This window comes from Colletes latitarsis, chromosome 6 (genome assembly GCF_051014445.1).
Source record: "Colletes latitarsis isolate SP2378_abdomen chromosome 6, iyColLati1, whole genome shotgun sequence".
NCBI lineage: Eukaryota > Metazoa > Arthropoda > Insecta > Hymenoptera > Colletidae > Colletes > Colletes latitarsis.
In genome coordinates, this window is record NC_135139.1 from 6,535,253 (window position 1) to 6,556,647 (window position 21,395).

The 21,395-nt window shown below is 30.7% G+C and overlaps 2 protein-coding genes across 9 annotated transcripts in view; both read left to right on the forward strand.

The window, feature by feature from the left end:
* The window catches only part of LOC143342735 (dystrobrevin beta), a 55,802-nt gene extending 39,208 nt beyond the window's left edge, over positions 1–16,594 (forward strand). For 4 of the 8 annotated variants that reach the window (XM_076766922.1, XM_076766921.1, XM_076766923.1 and 1 more), the window contains 14 exons: positions 524–606; positions 682–833; positions 949–1,057; positions 4,045–4,211; positions 4,296–4,423; positions 4,511–4,609; positions 4,714–4,795; positions 5,232–5,270; positions 5,364–5,482; positions 7,768–7,933; positions 8,026–8,321; positions 10,767–10,912; positions 12,528–12,587; positions 13,111–16,592. In XM_076766922.1, coding sequence (XP_076623037.1) covers positions 524–606; positions 682–833; positions 949–1,057; positions 4,045–4,211; positions 4,296–4,423; positions 4,511–4,609; positions 4,714–4,795; positions 5,232–5,270; positions 5,364–5,482; positions 7,768–7,933; positions 8,026–8,321; positions 10,767–10,912; positions 12,528–12,587; positions 13,111–13,373 — 1,909 coding nt within the window. In that variant the 3' untranslated portion in view covers positions 13,374–16,592. Of the gene's footprint in view, positions 1–523; positions 607–681; positions 834–948; positions 1,058–4,044; positions 4,212–4,295; positions 4,424–4,510; positions 4,610–4,713; positions 4,796–5,231; positions 5,271–5,363; positions 5,483–7,767; positions 7,934–8,025; positions 8,322–10,766; positions 10,913–12,527; positions 12,588–13,110 lie in introns of all 8 variants that reach the window. The other 4 variants (XM_076766924.1, XM_076766920.1, XM_076766925.1 and 1 more) reach the window with 4 other exon arrangements.
* Positions 16,595–18,350: 1,756 nt separating this feature from the next.
* LOC143342684 (uncharacterized) lies at positions 18,351–21,365 on the forward strand. The gene is made up of 7 exons (XM_076766809.1): positions 18,351–18,445; positions 18,504–18,697; positions 18,761–18,901; positions 19,737–19,871; positions 20,681–20,820; positions 20,904–21,111; positions 21,198–21,365. The coding sequence occupies exons 1-7, from the start codon at positions 18,421–18,423 to the stop codon at positions 21,363–21,365; spliced, it is 1,011 nt and encodes a 336-aa protein (XP_076622924.1). The 5' UTR covers positions 18,351–18,420.
* The last annotated feature ends 30 nt before the right edge of the window (positions 21,366–21,395 follow it).

A 21,395-nucleotide genomic window follows, 5' to 3' on the forward strand; every position in this document is an offset into this window, starting at 1 on the left:
TGAAACGATATAAGTTAATTTTATTTCATTATAAATAATGAACATTAAAAACTATAATATCTCACTCGATATAAAGAGGTTTACGACCAGTGTTTGTCGAATTAAAATTATTAGAAGTTTTCAATTTTAAGTTTTGTTTGTTTGTAAAAGTATTTCTATGTTGCATCAGCATTGCTGTTAGTCACCGTTTGTTCATATTACGAATCATCGACTAACCGCGTTTCTCGATTGATGATATAATCAATAAAAACATCAAACTATTTTATATTGTCCATATTCTCAATTCAAACAATCGAAAGTTTTAAAAAAACCACAAAAATTTCTTTGGAAAAGAAATTAAAAAATAAACGTTCGAAAAGCTTCAATTAGCCCAAACTTGACAAAGAAGTAAAAAAATATAGCAAACTGTGCTCTGTTAAATTGACATGGAGAAGTTTTTGAAGTTTGAGGTTGATCGAGGACTTGTTGGCCACGATCATACTTATCGATCATCGATTGAAATGTGAAAACGAATGTTTCGCAGGGAGAACAATAAAATATCGGTGTTCTCGGTGAAAGTGGCTTTAGCCACGTTATGTGCTGGGAAATTGATGGACAAATTTCGATGTAAGTCACATTCTTTTCCATTGGAAAGCGTGCATCGGATTTAAAAACTGTTAATTGGTACCGTTTATCGAGCAGATATATACTCGCAAATATCAGACGGAAATGGGCACATGATACATTGGAGGTTCGCCGAATATTTGAAAGAAGTTCTGGCGTTAACAGCTGCGGTTTACGAGTCACCGTCTTTCGGATACACCGAAGGTCTCGCCAGTTCAATATTTCCTCAAGTAAGTTCGCTGAACTGAACTTCTGTTTAAGTACATACTCGATAACGCGCGGAACTTCTTCGGACTGAATGTGAGCCGGGAAAATGAATATCGTTGGTGTCGTACCGTGTTTCAGAACTCGAGAGTCACGGTTAACGATTTTTTGGACACGCTTATGTCTGATCCAGGACCGCACTGTTTAATCTGGCTCCCATTGTACCACAGAATGGCTGCTGTTGAGAACGGTGAGTTTCCCACGATTTAAAATTACCGAGAATAAAAATCTTTCTCTTTCTCTCTATATGTATAAAACGTCTTAAATGATTGGAGGATCTCGTGACTGCAGAATGGACCAAATGTTTTATTCTGGAGGGCAATTCGAGCGCCAGGAATAATAATATTGCACAGAACATTTTAATAGATTAGTGAAACCATTGCCAAAATCAATAGACCGGAATGGAATTCTTTTTCCCTCTTTGATTAATTCGTTAAATAATACACATCCACATATACAGAGTGTTTGGTCACCCCTGGGAAAAATTATAATGGGGGATTCTAGAGGCCAAAATAAGACGAAAATCGAGAATACCAATTTGTTGATGGAGGCTTCGTTAAAAAGTTATTAACAATTAAATTCAAAAGTTTCAAATCGTTCTGGACAAAATTATTTTCGGTTGCAGAGGTCAATTACAATCATTTTTGGTGCAGAGACATACCCCCGAAATCCTACCCATTTTCTAGAAAAGAATTCGTGGTGTGAAATTTTTCGACGGAAAAAAAAAATTTCAAATCGTTTTAAAAAAATTATTTTCGGTTGCGGGCGTCAATTACAATCATTTTTGGTCATTACACATACCCTCGAAATCCTACGCACTTTCGAGAAAAAAATTCCTTACCGAAAATCTAATGTGAGAAATGCACCCCCGAAATTTCATACGAATCTTTAAAACGTCATAACTTCTAAACGGATTGGACGATTTTAATGTTTAAAAAAGCAAACAACGCTTATTTTGGAGTAGAATATGTAGAAATTCTAACATTGTTGAAAAAGTTGTTCTTTGACCCTGTAAAATGAGAAAAACCCTATAAAAATATTCCAATTTTCAAACAGTCATAACTCCTACAATTGTGAATATATTTAAATGAAACTTTTTTCTGAAGTAGAGCACATGGGTATCTACAAAAAAGTATTAGAAAACTTTTCTGTAGGGCGTTAAACAAAATGACTAAAAATGAAAAAGGAATTTTTAAGAAAAATCGACCAAGGAGTAGGTGCTTAAATTTTTCGACGAAAAAAAAATTTCAAATCGTTTTGGAAAAATTATTTTCGATTGCGAGGGTCAATTACAATCATTTTTGGTGAATAGACATACCCCTGAAACCGCATTTTCGAGAAAAAAATTCATTACGGGCGGAACTTTAAATGTTAATAACTTTTTAACGATGCCTCCGTCAACAAATTGGTATTCTAGATTTTCGTTTTATTTTGACGTCTAGAATCTCCCATTAAAATTTTTCCCAGAGGTGGTCGAACACCCTGTATAAATTAATTGTTATTGCAATCTGTAAATTTTGCCCAGAATGTTAAATTCTTTTTTAGTTCATGTTCGTAGCTACATATCTTTCTCTTTTCCTATTCTTATTTAATTTATAGTTTATACTTTTGTTTTTTACTGTTTTACTTGTTAATACCACCTTATCCACTTTCATGATACGCATTCTTTGTTTTATTCATTTATAGTATCGTTTTATAATTTCCTGAAGAGAACCAACATGGAGGCTGAAACGTTCAAAGATAATAAAGATAAATTGTTGTTAATACCACCTTATCCACTTTCATGATACGCATTCTTTGTTTTATTCATTTATAGTATCGTTTTATAATTTCCTGAAGAGAACCAACATGGAGGCTGAAACGTTCAAAGATAATAAAGATAAATTGTTGTTAATACCACCTTATCCACTTCCATGATACGCATTCTTTGTTTTATTCATTTATAGTATCGTTTTATAATTTCCTGAAGAGAACAAACATGGAGGCTGAAACGTCCAAAGTATCGTTAAAATATTTTCTTTTCTATAGCGTTTATTATTGCTCTTAACCCTTAGAGTACGGAGTCTATTTTATAACATAAAGGACGGAGTGGAGTCACTAAAGTCCTCCAAACAGAAATTGTTTTGTTTTGTTTATAAGTTGGTATATTTATATTACAAAGACTGTTAGTAAATTAAAAAACGATTATTTAATTAAATTTATAGCATTTATTTTTGATAAACAAATAAAATACTATCCACTTTCAAACATTTCATGTTTTGACATAAAATAAACTTATTATTATAATTAATAATTAAAATAAGGAACACAAACTAAGGAACTCAATTTTGCTTCTTTCAACAATAAAAAATTCAAAAAAATAAATATAATAATTCATTGCATCAGCTCCATCTCCATCGTTATCACTAAACTCTTTATTCAGTGTCACTAGAATCCATAATATGTTGTAGACAAACGATTTTCTTTTCTTCAGTTCTATGTTCATGACAAACAAAATTAGAGCATGTGGCACATTTCAATTTAGACTTTTTATCTTTATTTCTAGGAGATAGAAAGCAACGACCACGTTTTATTCCATCCTTTGTTATGAACTTTGTTATGAAAAAAAGGGAATCTGTAACATAAAGTACGAAGTAGAGTAACTTGGGTCCTCCAAACGAAAAACTTACCTTATAATTATAAATAAATTAATAATAGAATGCCACTAATAAGTTTTTATGCAGGATTTAAAATAAAACTCGACTACCTAAATGGAAAAAGAGAGAAAGAAATTATTTACGAAGTTATTAAAGAAAAACTAATCTTGGGGGACCTAAAGTCCCCCACTCCGTACTCTAAGGGTTAATACCAATCAATTCACATATGTGGATATTTATTACTTTATTGTCGGAACCAAATAACATCGCCTAATATGGTCCATCGTTCATATACATATTTTCCTAAAGTTACAAACCATGTAAAATGGCGTATAATTCGATTCAAAAAGGTAACAGCGAACTGTATCGCCCCCCCCCCCCCTTTAACTCTGATTTAAAGTCTTTTTTTGATAGGATCTTTACCGAGTGTTTAGTTTATTTAGCATGAATAGCCCGCCAGGTATCGATTACTTAATTCGAGTAGATGATCCTCTAATTATTCCGAGTATCGGTGAAAGTGTACAGTGGGTAAATCTTTCAGTGGCCCATCCCGTCATGTGCGACGCGTGCCACAAAGAGAACTTCACCGGCTTCCGATACAGATGTCAGAAATGCCACTCGTATCAGCTTTGCCAAGACTGTTTTTGGCGCGGCAAAGTTTCCGGGACGCATAATAACGATCACGAAACGAGGGAGTACAGTAGTTTTGTACGTATTCTGGAGTTGAAGTTTCAAAGTTTTCCAAGAGATACGTCTCTCATAGAAAATTTCTGTTTTACCATTTCGCAACAGAAATCGCCAAGCAAGCAGATTGGGCATTCCTTGCGGAAAAGCTTCAGATGCGTACCTGAGAAGGGGAAAAATAGTTTACCAAGATTCCCAGAGCAACCTGAGAAGACGTTAGATTTGTCACACATAGTGTGAGTTCCATGACTATGATACACGATACGCATTCTTTAATCTTCGATCTATAACATTTCGATACAACTAAATCCGTTGCATTCTAGCCCACCGTCGCCATTACCGTCTCACAACGGTTTTCCAGATCCAGGTTTTATGGCTCCGTTCGACTCTGGATCCATGGATAGCCGTTCTACCTTAAGGAGGTAAACGATTGAACGATCTTATTTGCACATTTATTTTTGTGAAATATCCATATAAAGTCACATTTTATTTATTTTTTTTTTTTTTTTATTTGGGTATTATACAGTATGGATAGTTCAAGACTGGATGATGAACATAAATTAATAGCACGATACGCACAAAGGTTGGCTCAGGAAGCTAGGACCATGGTAAGATATCAGTTTTTCTCTATTTTGCAATGATAACGTAATTATTTCGACGCACATTCTTTACTTTCCTATACACATATGTCTGCATGTACGTGTTTAATATTTTCGTTACGTACCATGCAAATTATGTAGTTGCACCGTATTCGCATAAGCAACCATAAATAGAGTAAAATTATTTAAGTTGTTAAAGTAATATATTTAGAAAGAAAACTTCTTACGTGAGATTTGTCGAAGTATTTAATTTTATTATGTTAGGATGAATATTTTAATGAATTACGATTTTCCAACGTGTGCGACCTGACATAATGTTTTGGTAATGAGAGTGCGAAGCGTTAATTGAAACTCCCGTGGTTAGCGAATTAGAGTAATAAAATTAAATACTGCGATGTATCGTGACTTTGCGCTACTAATTTTAATTTCGTAACTACGTTGACAGCCTCGTGCCGCATCCAGAATGTCACAAGCTGACCAAGCAGTAAGTATGCAAAAGTTTTAAGCGAAATTTAAAGAATGTTAAAATATTTATACTTTTACGTAAAAAAAAAAAAAAAATAATTTTGTGTTTCAGGGTAGGGCGCCGTCTGATGCAAATTTAGCATCCTTAGATGCCTCGAGAGCACAACGTGAACTTATTTCGCAGTTGGAAGCAAAGAACAAGGAAATAATGCGCGAGATTGCAAGGTTAAGGTATACCTGTGTCGTTTGTTTCCTTTATATCAAGCCTAAACCTCGAGATCATCCTGTCGAACCATCCTAGAATCACGCATGTTATGAACATTCTGTTTCGCTTTGTCACCTTGGTTGCATAGCGTGCGTATTACAGTTGAAAACATCACAATAATACTAACAATTACAATGTTATATCCCTTTACGCAATTACATTCGTATTTTGTACACATAATACTATGGTCAATATAAAATGAGAACTAAATCTAACGATTCAACGCTAACGCGAAGAATAATTTGCCTGAAACCAATGAATTTCCCACTTCTTAAGAATTCTGTATTTCTTGAACTTCGTTCCCTTTCATTCAAAAAACCTATTACATCATTTCAAACAGGAATTAAATACGTCTATGTTTAATAAGAAATTTTGAATTATATAAATTACTAAGCATCAAATTAGTTTAGATGTACAGTTACCGAAGAAAGTGTCCATACACCGCAACACGTTCAGTTTAAACAATAAAAACTTTGATTATAGAAGGCCAGTTAACTATGGAAGGCACACATGCAGTTAGGGAATTAACTCAGCTATCAGATAGTATGAATTTTATTGTAACTTAAATAAAAATACAACAGACAAATCTTAAATGCCGAATGAAGTAAGAAAATCAGCGAGAAAAAAGTATTCATATAAAATTTTGTTTGCATGTGAATCAGTCATATTTATAGTAATTAATATTTTGTAGGATATCTGTTATTATCAATAATCGCTTGTAATCGCCTGGGCATAGATTCAATTAAATTCTCTGTTACATTTCTCTCCATTTTTTGCCATTCCTCTTGCAAAGCATTTATTAAATCATTTTTATTTGAAATTTTATATTTTTGCAAACGATGTTTCAATTCTTGCCATATATGCTCAATTGGATTTATGTCCGGTGATTGCGGAGGAGTTTCCAGAACGTGAGGGGTATTGTATAAAAGCCATTCTCTAATTAAATGAGTCTTGTGGATGGGAGCATTATCTTGCTGAAAATAGTAATTATCAGAAAGACCTAATTTCCGTGCGCTGTCTTTCAAATTTGATTTTAAAATATCTAAATATTTATATTGGTCTACTATTCCATCAATGAGATGCAAGTTTCCCAGGCCATTTGCGGCCATACAGCCCCATACCATAAGGCTACTTCCACTATGTTTGACTGTAGGTCTAATATTTTTGGGCCTTAAAGATTCTCCCTTTTTTCTGTACACTAATTTTCGTCCATCTGAACCCCAAGTATTAAACTTGCTCTCGTCTGAAAAAGTAACTTGCTTCCAAAAATCTAACGATTTATTTATGTAAATTTTTGCGAAATTAAGTCTTTTTTCTCTATTCACCTTATTGACGTAGGGTTTTTTCCTCGCTACTCGTGCGAAATACCCTGATTCTTTAAGTTTGTTTGATATCGTTTTTGGATAAATTTTGTTACCAGTTCTTGCTTCTAATTCTGCTACGATTTTAGGTGCACTTTAAAATGGATTTCCTTTTATTTTCTTTGTAATAAATCTTTCATCCCTTTCAGTTAACTTACTCGGTCTCCCGGAACGACGCATATTTTCAATTAATCCTGTATTTTTGTACTTATTAACTATATATTGTACACTAGCATGACTCCTTTTTACCATTTCATCAATCTCGCGAAGTAATTTCCCACTTTTCCATAATTCAATTACAATTTTTCTTTCCTCTATTGTAGTTTCCTTATTTTTAGCATTCATTATGATACAAACTATGATTCTTTAACAAACCACGCTAACAATTGACGAAATGCTATGAAACAAAAGAAACAGAAATAAAAGAAAGACGAGATTCTCCCAAAATTTTGAGTTTTATTGGTATATTTCGCCAATAGATATCACGTATGAATACTTTTTTCTCGCTGATTTTCTTACTTCATTCAATATTTGAGATTTGTCTGTTGTATTTTTATTTAAATCATAATCAAATTCATACTATCTGTAAGCTGAATTAATTTCCCAACTGCATATGTGCCTTTCATAGCTAAGTAGCCTTCTATAATCAGAGTTATTATTGTTTAGACTGAATGTATTGCGGTGTATGGATACTTTTTTCGGTAACTGTATCTATTTCTATCTAATATATTCGGTAATACTCACTAGATTCACATACAAACACAACATCAATGATACATTCTTGCTTCAGCTTATAGTCAGTGAAATGGAATATCTAGTTCAGTGGATATTCCAGTATTTGCTCTTCGATAATCTAACGTTTTTTATATGATTATTAAATCCAACTACAGGAGACAACAAGAAATAGAAGCAGCTGGTTTAGAAAATCCTGCATTAATGTCAGAGCTGAGAGCTCTGAGACAAAGAAAAGATGAGCTTGAAAGTCATTTGGCATCATTACAAGATTCTAGAAAGCAATTAATGATACAACTAGAAAGTTTAATGAAAATGTTAAAGGTAGTATGCGTAATACAATGTATAACTTTGCTATAACGTTTCTTTTAATTTCATGATTATGATACAATACTGGAAACTGACAATGATTATAGAATCACCAGGCGTCGCCAAGATCGACGCCAAACAGTTCACCACGGAGTACAAAATCACCTCCCTTACCACCGGGTGCTGTTCCGAGTAGTAGATCTGCACCGCCAACCCCAGGCGGTCCACTGTCTACAACACCACAACAACAACAGCAACAATCACAAAGTCAACAACAGATGTCTCAAAGCTACCAGAGTTCTGTTCCAACAACGTCAGTAGCAAATGTACCGAGTAATGCTATGCTTGGAACGATACAAAATCCTATTCCAGATAACTTATCGTGCGTTGGAGGTGATGTAAGGTAGGCAGGCATATAAAATGTATATGTTAAAGATAAGTGAAAAAATAGTCCAGAAGAATAAAACAAAGCAAACGACAAACGCAATCAACAACCTTCGTATTACATATTGTCTCGACGCGTTATTAAATGAATTATCTCAGTTAATAGGATGTAATTAGAAATATTCCTATACTGATTCCTCAATTTAGCAAAAGATTATATTTAGAGATACATTCAGAAACATATCGACAAGTTTTGAACACATACAATATTCGTAGATACAAAGAAAAACTCTTTCTTTATTTCTATCAATATGTTTTATTAACAATCTTCGTCTATATGTTTCCGAGTACGAATTTTGAGTACGAATAATTTATACAAAAGGTTTTAATGTATTTAATTGAGTAATAATCTCGTAGAAGTTAATACTACTGACTTTTACAGGACATAAAATAAAATTTTTATACATTATTTACATCCATCATACACTGTACGCCATATTTGAAATAGTCATTATTACTTAATATTTAATTAAGTAAATTACTACATCATTTAAGTTATAAGAAGGAATCAAATTCAAAATGTAAATAGCTTTACAATCATATCTTCTAATTAACAAAAATAGTATATAATACATCTGTTGATTACATTTATTTGTATTCTATGTACACGTACTCAAAAGTTGATTTCTTCTGAACAAACAGTGCTAAATATAGTAGATCTGTAAATGCACATTGTATAAAAATTAGCACAAGTAATAATACCTTTAATTGTTGCATGTGAATGTTTACGAGAAGATATTTTTATTCAGCTAGTAACAACAATAAGTTTAGTACAAGTTGAATGTAAGACAATTTTTATGTTTTAAAACATTCCTACGTAAATGATATTACGAATTTTAATTTCAGTTCTTTGTTAGATAAAGTTGATATATTTAAGCGATATTGCTTTCTGCTACTTTATGACGCTTTTAGGCTCTATTGGATTTTTATAATTTTATGTTATTGATTATATTTTAATTTTTCACAATTGCATTTAATTAGTTTCGTGAAACTGCAAGCATGCGTATTTTATAGAATAAAACAGTTAATGTCAATGCACTTTAAATAGCATGTTGACAAATTTTATTGTACACTTAAAAAATGTTGTTACACTTTCCTTTATATAGAATTGTACAATTATTGCGCATATGTTCTTTTGTCTTTAATAAATTAAGGTAATGTGTATTATTTATCTCTTATTTTTAATGTTCTACATCCATTTACCTATATGTTTTAAATATTCGTATAACATTTTTTTTAAACATTAAATGTACTAATATAATACGAAGTTTGCTATTTTTCTAATAAACATGCACGATGCGGTAAAAGAAAAGAAGGCAGAAAGAAAGATTTAAACTCGTTCGATACCTTGATTTATTATCACGTGTTTCTTCAAATGTAGCACATCTATGAGCGATCCGTCGCGTATTCTACAAACCGATCACCTCGCTTCTTATTTTCAAACTTAGTTCACGCAATACCGTCAAATTCAAAACTTTGAACTAGTCTTACACCATGCACAATTTATTAAAGATACAATAAAAGCATCAAATTCAGGAATCACATTTCTGAGTGATATAAGTGATACAAATCACTGATCTTTCTAAAAATCAAAGTAAAATATTAAACTAAAAACGTTTAATACATTTTATTTCAGGGTGTTCGGCCACCCCTGGGAAAAATCTTACTGGGGGATTCTAGAGGCCAAAATAAGACGAAAATCAAGAATACCAATTTGTTGATGGAGGCTTTGTTACAAAGTTATTAACGTTTAAAGTTCCACCAGTACTGAATTTTTTTCTCGAAAATGCGTAGGATTTCGGGGGTACGTCTATTCACCAAAAATGATTGTAATTGACCCCCACAAACGAAAATAATTTTTTTAGAACGATTTGAAATTGTTGAATTTAATTGTTAATAACTTTTTAACGAAGCCTCCGTCAACAAATTGGAATTCTTGATTTTCGTCTTATTTTGGCCTCTAGAATCCCCTATTAAAATTTTTCCCAGGGGTGGCCGAACACCCTGTATATTTCGAATTACATAAAATTATTAGGACCATCAATTTCGTAGATCAATAAGACTTTTAAAAATAATTTCCAAAAGCTAAAATTTGTATCACAAAGAAAAACTGCACAAGGCACCATGGGTCGAACTAAATTATTTTCTTATAAGATAGAAATTTTATGTTACGATATTCTTAAAATTACTTCCACTTGATGATGCATGTGTGTGATAGCATACTGCTAGTGTAAAATTTGCAAGTATTTACATATTTTGTAACTTGGTTATGATTCATTGTCGAAAATAAAGTAAATTTTTAATTATAGATGCTTGCACAATGAGCGTGGCATGACGTAAACTTAATTTAGTTTATTATTTGGAAATTGCTTTATGCAAAGAAAATAGAGATTTTCGATATCAGGTCTGCGTTCAGGACAAACAGCTTGCCAGGAAGTGGTTCCAGCAGCGCGAATAATAGCTTGGGCCGATCTTTGCGAAACGACTTGTTGGTAGCCGCTGACAGTGTTACTAATGCCATGTCAACACTCGTGAGGGAACTAAATTCAGGTATGTTAAATTACAAGTTTTAATATAATTTGCATCAGAAATGAATGCAAAGTATTTACGTAGTTTACAATGGCACAAGAATTTGTACTTAGTTATTTTATTTAATACAGGTCTACAATAATTACATATTTCGATTAGGTATAAGTGATAGAAATTTTTACCCCTTTAAATAAAAAAGTCAGGCAACTTTGAGAGGTAACAATTGATGTTTCATAAACTTATCAATTTAATACAATATCATTTTATAAACTACATTGTTCAGTGAAGAGATGTGTCTGTATGTAGTTTAAAAGTTGTAAAAATATATGGTATTTCAGAACATATGATTTCTTTAGATAGTAAACAATTCATTAAAGAAAATGTTAAGATAGTGGAAAAATAATCTGTTTCAAATAAATGTTTTTTTATATTTACTTTATCTCATAATATTGTTCATATTAGTGTAAACAGGCATGTTTCACAGTATTTTTATTCTATCATGTCATTAGATTTATATGGCATGTAACAGTACTAGTATTCCCCTTCCTGTTTCTAGTAAAAAAAATGTTGCAAATTTATTATGGATTGAAACATAGATACACAGTAAATTTTGCTGTACATAGGTATTCATATAATAGAGTATAAATAAAAGTAAAATTTATATTTTTAACGTTCTTCCCAATATAGCAGTTACAAATGCTCTTATTTAATCAAAATAAAATTAAATAATTAAATATCTATATTTAATCTTTTCAAAAAATTAAACGTAATCAATAAATTTTTCCAAAATGTAATAAGTACAAAATTAATACTATATGAGTACTGTGTTAGAAACAATAATTATTTCGTGTGAATTGTGGGGGATTCACAAGAAAGGTAAAAAAAAGTAATTTTGCTTATATTTAAATCTGGTAGTAATAGCTTTTGAAAATTTACAATATTCGTGCAAATATATTAAAATAATTTCATATACTGTACAACTTTTTAAAATATATTTACACTATGTTCTGTACATTGTTTAAAAACAAATTTTTACACATGTAAATATCTAGTTTCCACCCTTCTCTACACATTTGCCTGTTGTAACTCTTACCTTATTTTCTCTCATTTAGCATAGAGTTAGCAAAGTTTAGTCTAGCAATAGCACAGACTACACTACACGCAAAACAGCAAGTGCTTAATTGGCAATTATACATTAATATCTGAATTACATAAAAATAACAAGGGTTTAGAAGTGACTTCTAAAATCAACATTAAAGTAAATCAAAATTTAATGTACGAAGATTTATTTAAAAATTTGTTACGTAGCAAAAATTGTTTGTTATCTTTTATATTTGCAATATGTGGATTTTGAACATTTTTAATTATGAAATTCCTTATTGTTTAAGATAATACTTTGAAAATCATTCTTTATTGCACTATTCTAGATACTCTAAGGAATATCGAGTAATAAAGATATTACAACAATTATAATTTACCATAATTAAAAAATATTTTACTTTAATTTTATCTAAAGTATTTCCTTTGTACTAAAATTTTAACAACAAATAAGCGTTCCTATACAAATAACACTTTAGACGTGTTGTGGAATGTGTGTGATATGCACCCCCTGTGAATGTGTCCTGGTGGCTTGCAGACTCAGACCAGGAGGATCATTCTCACAACTCTGGCCGAATTAACATCAGAAAGCCGTTAGGTAAGAGTTTGTTGAAATTTTGACCATTATTGTACTTTTTTACATCTTCACAAGCATTTACAGAATATTACATCACTTGCTTTTTTTGCATAACTATAATCACTACAATGAATGGGCATTATGATATACATTTTGTTATTTCAGAATGTAAAATATTAATATTAAACTATGAATATAATTGTCAGGTACATTTTTATAATAATTGAAACTACAGTGAAATTTTGTATAGTTTCTCTTAGAAATAGTCGATTAACTGTTGCTTAATTGCTATACATTTATATCCTTGTACATTCGTATTTACAAATTTGTAGACATAATTCGATTGGTTTCATTGTAAATAAAAGTATCAGTACTACAAATATACAACACTAGTTGAGTATTTTAATTAAATAGATGTATGTGATAAAATTTTATGAAAATTAGTATTTTTTTTTTACCAAAAATAACAAGAATAGAATATTGTTACGAAGCAAATTTGCGTATAATACATCAGTTTATGATTAAATTATTTTCTTGTCCTTAGACTTCGAGGCTGGTGAAGATGGAGACGATAGTAGCGGTGGTGGGAATTCTTGGCGAGAAGAACTTCAACGTCGCTATCAACAAGAAAATGACTTTTTGGCTGAACTGCGTGCGCGCAATGTTAACATGTCACAAACACCATCTGCAACTCCATCCAGTGAACAAGAACAAGAAAGAGGAGAGAGAGAAGAAGCAGATGGAGAAAAAGAAGAGGATAATGAATCCAATTGGACAGAACCAGTGAAGAGATGGGTCAATCGATAAATTTATTAAATAGCATTTATATGTACTTTATAACAGCTTAGAAACTGCTACCAAATGAAACGCTAATAATTTATTGTAGCTCCAAGGGTTACTTATGATGGGCATATATCTGGGTGTTAGTGTGAAGTATAATCAATATGACATTAGATTTTGGACACTATCTAATAATTTCCAAAGAAGTACTTTTTATCAAACGAATCGTTAGTTCAGCACACGAAAGTTATGTAGTATCTTGATATAAATTTTAACAAAATTATACAATTAATAATGTTATTTGTGGATAAACTATACTTCTGATTTAATATTCAATACGTTTACAAAATGCAGATATCTATGTTTTCTTTTTAAATTATTATAACTTTGTTTATACCAATTTGATAAATACGTGAAGTTCTTACATGGTTTTGACAAAATTATTATATACAGGGTGTTCAGCCACCCCTGGGAAAAATTTTAATGGGGGATTCTAGAGGCCAAAATAAGACGAAAATCAAGAATACTAATTTGTTGATTGAGACTTCGTTAAAAAGTTATTAACGTTTAAAGTTTCACCCGTACTGAATTTTTTTCTCGAAAGTGCGTAGGATTTCGGGGGTATATGTATCGATCAAAAATGACTATAATTGACCCCCGCAACTGAAAATAATTTTTTTAGAATGATTTGAAATTTTTTAATTTTGACGAAAAATTTAGGCACCCCCCCCCCCTGTCGACTTTTCTTAAGAATTCGTTTTTCATTTTTAATAAATTTGTTTGGCACGCTACGAAAAAGTTGTTTAGAACTTTTTTATAGGTAGCTATGAGCTCTACTTCCTCCTAAAATTTCATTGAAATATATTCACTATTGCAGGAGGTATGGTCATTTGAAAATTGGACCGCTTTTATGGAGTTTTCCTCATTTTACTGACTGAAGAATCATCTTTTCGAATATTTTTGCAATTTCTACGTATTCTTCACTAAAATACACGTTGTTTGCATTTTTGAAAATTAAAATCCTTCAATCCGTTCAGAAGTTACGACGTTTTAAAGATTTGCACGAAATTTCGGGGAAACATTTTTGGCCTCAAATTAGATTCTCGGTAAGGAATTTTTTTCTCGAAAGCGCGTAAGATTTCGAGGGTATGTGTAATGACCAAAAATGATTATAATTATCCTCTGTAACTAAATATAATTTTTTTAGTGTGATTTGAAATTTTTTAATTTTGTCTAAAAATTTCAATACCTACTCGAATTTTTTTCTCGAAATTGGGTAGGATTTCCGAGGTATGTGTATTCACCAAAAATGATTGTAATTGACCCCCGCAACCGAAAATAATTTTTCCAGAACGATTTGAAATTTTTTAATTTAATTGTTAATAACTTTTTAACGATGCCTCAGTCAAGAAATTGATATTCTTGATTTTCGTCTTATTTTGGCCTCTAGAATCTCCCATTAAAATTTTTCCCAGGGGTGACCGAACACCCTGTATAAGATAGTCTTTTCTTCATAAACATGCAGGAATGGTATTCCTACAGCAACAATTTTCTATGATTTTTGTTTATTTCTATATCTATAATTAAATGCATTGAATATGATGTTACAAATAATTAAAATCATGCAATATAACATACATTGTATATGGGCCTAAAGACACATGAAACTGATTTTCGAATCAGATTAAAACAAAGAAACGGACATAAAGAACGAAATTTCCTTGCTTGCATATATTTGAATTATTTGTGTAATTTTGTTATAAAAGTTTAAAAAGACATTAACATAAAACTAGGTGTTCGATAATGAACAACATTTAGTCTACATTGTCTAGAAAAGAAATTTTGCACAAGTCAAATATTTGACCAAACTTTGTACAAGGAGGTAAGTAAATGTAATTAAAGAACTTTTTTAAATACATAGTAAATAAACTGTTAATGGAGGCTTAGTTACAGAACCTCAAATTTTTTTGTACATTCATACAACTTATATACATACAATTTTCGATATAAATTTTAAAATCATTCAAAACCTAAATCGGGGGTGACGAACTTCTCCGCCGGAAGCTTCGAGACTCCCACTATCAGCCAACCGATTCTCCCGCCATCGGATTCCACACTAGTTCAGTGCCCAGCAAGCCTTTGTCCTAACTCTGTAGGGTAGGCATAGTGGGGTAAGTTCTTTTATACTTACGCGACGTAGAAAAGTAAGAGGAGCCACAACTGGCCGTGAGCTACCAGTTCGTTACCCCTGATCTAAATTATGGCATTTTAAAAATATACCATTACATTAAATGCTTAACTGTAGTAACATGAAATATATAAAAACATCATAGAAACATTTTTAATGCATCATTATTTTCTTCAATACTAAAAATCTCGGAGCTAGTGATTCATAAATAAAATTTCTACGTTGATGCAATTAAGTTCTTGTTTATTAGCACTTTCGTTCGTACGAATAGTGTTATCATATATAACATTTATATGCATTTCATAATTATTATAAATTCCAACAAATTTATAATATTATGAGAACTTATTGCAATCGAATTACAAGTTCCTATCATCAGTACATTATTATTTGTGTATTTAAAGGAAACTAATGTTTATGATCCAGTGGCTTTGAGATATTAAATTAAATAATTACAGTGATAATGTATTATAAGTATTACTGTTGATCTACCAAATAAATATTAGCGATGCTTGGGGGAATGTATTGCTTAGGCATTTTAACAGCGTGATCTACTTTTTCTGTTAACTTCGATATCTTTAAAACGCAGTACAATCGAATGCCTAAGCTTTACGCCGTTATCACGTTTACATCGCATTTACGACTGTTCGATGCATAAGGATAGAGAAACCGACAATTGTTTTATGTACTATACTTAAATTTTAGTTCCTAGATTAATTAAACTCTATTCCAATAAATGATCATTGAATTGTAATTAATATAGAACAACGCATTTTGTAATATTTACGTAGCATATAACATTTGAAATGTTCTGTGTATATATTCATATGATTTTCATAATCACTTTTGTCTATACTGACATTTACGAGAATTGTGTAGCAACTACATGATACGAGTATTGAATAAAAAATGAAATCATAACGTGCAACGTAGAACAATTATACTTACTGACTCACTGTTACTTTCGCGCATTTCCCTTGATATTTTCACAAATTTCCAAATAATGCTTTACACGCAATCAACAAACACAGACAAATATTTCTTAAAAAAAAACATAACATTTTAGATAATTATAATATTTGACACTCACACAACTATCGTTAACATAATTAAGCAAATGGCAGTCCTTAAATCTTGTTAGATCTACACTTTTTATCTATTACAATATTTATGTATTTAGAATTCTAATGTGTGATAATATTGAATACTTGTTTTACTCGTTTGTTAACAGACGTGATGGAACATAATTACTTACGAAGTGCATAAGAAATACCCGAAACATTAACATCGTAAAAAATAATGAGGAAAAACGAATGAAAAATAATTGATACCCGGGTCCAAAAAGATTCACCAATTGTTGTACGAGTGTTAAATTATGTCGTAGTACAATTCTAATTTAAGACATTTAAATTTAAATTATAAAATTTTAATCAAAAGTAAAAATATTATGGCGTCGTCTCCAATGTTCGCCACCAGAGGGATCGCGCTCTCACAAGCGCTCGACCGACTCCTTGGTTGCTATAAACAGGGTGTTCGGCCACCCCTGGGAAAAATTTTAATGGGGGATTCTAGAGGTCAAAATAAGACGAAAATCAAGAATACCAATTTGTTGATGATAGCTTCGTTAAGAAGTTATTAACGTTTAAAGTTCCGTCAATACTGAATTTTTTTCTCGAAAGTGGATAGGATTTCGGGGATATGTCTATTGACCAAAAATGATTATAATTGGTCCCTGCAAACAAAAATAATTTTTTTAGAACGATTTGAAAGTTTTTAATTTCGCTGAAAAATTTAGGCACCTACCCCCTGTCGATTTTCCTTAAAAATTCGTTTTTGATTTTTAATAATTTCATTTGACATCCTACAGAAAAGTTGTTTAATACTTTTTTGTAGGTACCTATGGGCTCTACTTCAGAAAAAAGTTTCATTGAAATATATTCACTATTATAGGAGTTATGGCTGTTTGAAAATTAGACCATTTTTATGGGGTTTTTCTAACATTACGGGGCCAAGGAACAACCTTTCCAATATTTTTATAATTGTTACATATTCTACGCTAAAATACGCGGCGTTTGGCTTTTTGAACATTAAAATCGTCCAATCCGTTCAGAAGTTATGGTGTTTTAAAGACTCGCATGAAATTTACGAGAAGCATTTTTGGCCTAAAATTATATTTTCGGTAAGGAATTTTTTTCTCGAAAATGGTTAGGATTTCGAGGGTATGTCTATTAACCAAAAATTATTATAATTGGTCCCTGCAATCAAAAATAATTTTTTTAGAACGATTTAAAATTTTTTAATTTTGTTGAAAAATTTCACACCTTCTCGAATTTTTTTCTCCAAACTGGGTAGGATTTCCGGGGTATATCTATTCATCAAAAATGATTATAATCGACTCTTGCAATCAGAAATAATTTTTTTAGAATGATTTGAAAAATTTTTTTTTTCGCCGAGAAATTTCACCACCTACTCGAATTTTTTAGAAAAAAATTCAGTACGGGCGGAACTTTAAACGTTAATAACTTTTTAACAAAGCCTCCAACAATAAACAAATTGGTATTCTTGATTTTCGTCTTATTTTGGCCTCTAGAATGGCCCATTAAAATTTTTCTCAAGGGTGGCCGAACACCCTGTATACATTCTTCGACCGAATTCCCAATATTCTGCTCGTTTAAGGCAGAGCCTGCTAGACAGCCACAATATCATTATTTATTAACAATTCTCTATCGACCAAATGTTATCCAAATAATCTAAATAAATTCATTATTAATTAACTATTGTAATAAAAGAGGTACAATTTTGCGAAGAAAAATATCGAACGTATTAAAATATAAAAAGATGAGACTCGAAACAATTGCAATTAGAAAAATTAAATGAGAATTAATAATGGATGATTTTATAGATAACAGAGGTAATGAATTTGTATTGGAAAAGATTAAAATATTCTTACTAAATAATTTTCTTCGCAGAAACGAAAACTAATAGTAAACACGAATTATACTTATTCTATTCTACAGTTGCCTCGTTTGAAAATTTATTATTCACGAGGCAAAATATTTGCACTTTAGTTATAATCGGTCAACGTGATATTTTACATTCCTTGGATGCAGTTTCGGAATTAACTCACATACAGGAACTATGGATCGTCGACTGTGGCCTCAAGGTAATAAATTAAATTTAAATTTAGTCAGTGAATTACTACAGAATTAGTATTTGATTCATTTAGGAAATACCGCTCTTCAAGCAAAATTGTCCACTGAAAAAGCTTTATTTGTATTCCAACGAAATATCTTGTATATCGAATCTAGAAGTTTGTTTATGCTTGACAACTTTATTTTTATCGGGAAACAATATATGCAACCTCCAGGTATACAATTCATTTTTTTAACATTTAGTTTATAAAAATATCTTCTCAATCTCTGTCCAATTAAATTATGCGATATATGTATTATGTAGAGAGTATAATGTACACGTATGTGATACAATGTCAGGACTTACTGAAATGCGATTAAAGAGTAAACGAAACCTGAGGTAGTAAAATAATCATAATCAATGCATAAATGATATCGGTATTTTCTTCGTTCGTGTATCGTATCATACTGCTTGTTTGATAGAGACTATTAGTTAAAGCATAGAGTCGAAAATAAACGTATTCTGATAGTAAATAAATCGTGACATTGTATTATGTACACAACAGTTGCAACGGTGATCTCTAATGATCAATTATTAATTAAGTACATGTGTACTTGACTGATATTTAAATTTAATTTTCTCAAAAAGTAAGCCACCCACACAATTTCGATATTCTTAATTTTCGTCTTATTTCCAGCTATAGAATTTACCAAACCCAATTCGTGTATGAATTATGATAAATGCAGGGCGTTCGATCACCCGTGGGAAAAATTTTAATGGGAGATTCTAGAGACCAAAATAAGACGAAAATCAAGAATACCAATTTGTTGATTGAGGCTTCATTAAACAGTTATTAACGTTTAAAGTTCCGTCTGTAGAGCGGCAATCTCCGAACAGCTGCGTGCATGCGTTAGTGGTTCTCAAACATTAATAATTAATAACTTTTTAACGAAGCCTCAATCAACAAATCGGTATTCTTGATTTTCGTCTTATTTTGGCTTCTAGAATCTTCCATTAAAATTTTACCCAGGAGTGGCCGAACATACTGTATTATATATTTTTTTGTACAGAGTCTTGATAAATTAACTTTATTGGAAGAACTAAACTTGGCTAATAACAAATTGAAAAAAATAGATAAAAATTCCTTCAAGAAATCAGAGATACGTTCTTTAAATTTAGCAGGAAATCAGTTAAGCAGCATAAGGGTATGCAATGTTTAGGTTAATTATATTTATATATTATTTACCTTACATAATAACATTTGTTTGCATTTACAAGGACATACAAAATCTATCACAATTAAAAAAATTATATTCAGTAGTATTTGTGGACTTATTATATGGAGAGTGCCCCTTTGTAACACTTTGCAATTATCGTGCATATGTTATTCATTACCTTCCCCATATTAAAAAATTAGATCATTATTTTGTATGCGAAAAAGAGAGATATTGGAAAAACCAATTTTTCAAGTAATAATATTACTGTTTAACAATATTTAAATATTCTTCGTCGAAAATTAAATAAATAAATTTTTATTTCTAGAAAGCAAATAACGTATCATAATATAATATTGCATAAACAGTTAAACGAATATCTAAAATTATTGAAAAATAACTATGAAGAGTATGTGAAAGTAATGTGTTATTTTAAAAATCAGCTTTATGCAATTAAAGTGACAAAAGTAATTTCTTATTATAATTAATTTTTATGCATAGCACAAAATTGTTCTCAATTAATTGAGTTATATTTGTAATATAGAAGAACCAGAATTGTTTAAATAATAAAACAGAAAATGATCTACAAAGTATAATATCAGAAATAGAATTAAATAAACGACAATTTTTAGAAAAGAAACAAATGGCAATAGCGCAATCTAAAGTACAATCGCTTATTTACTATTTATACATACATGTACTATTATTAAATTATTTTATAAAAAGAAAAACTTATTACAATCTATTATTATTAAATGAATTTTATTAATTGAAATTCATGAGTATTACTTGTTTATTAGATTTATCAACAGCAGTTGATATTTGATATGGATTATTGTGGAAATATAAATTTTGTTGAATACAATGCAACAACTGAAAACATGGTGATTGAACTATGTAAACAATTTTTAGAGAAATCATTGTGTTCTGTCATAAAACAGTATGTACAATATACATACTTTTAGTTGTATTAAGGGAAATATTTAAATAATAAAATTGTTGAAAATCTTTTCTGTCTTATAGAGATCTAGGTATAACTGGTTTAAAAATACATAAAGTGACAGAAGTAAGCAATAAAGAAATTAATTGCTTGAACGTTTGGAAAGAAGAGTTTGAGGAAAGTTTGGAATCAGATGAGTGCAATATTATCTTAAAAATTTTAGTATCACCTGGTGTGACTGATATTCAAAATTGGCCTATTAACTTTTTTAAAACTGCCCCATTTAATGAAGTATCTATATACTTGTTTGAGGAATATAAGTTGCATACAAATACATTAAAACGGATTTTTTAATTTGGAAATAAATTTTCCTATAGGAAAAATTAATGGTAACTAATTGTTTGGCAATAGCAGATGCTGATTGGTTGCATAAAGTGTCCTTAATGATGGAAAATGGGAGTAGACTATGTTTACTTAATGTTTGTGAAAGGCGACGTGTTTGTATACTTATGCAAACATCTATTTTCGGCTCTACCGACAAGTAATAATAGCATTATTGTTTTTAATATTTACTA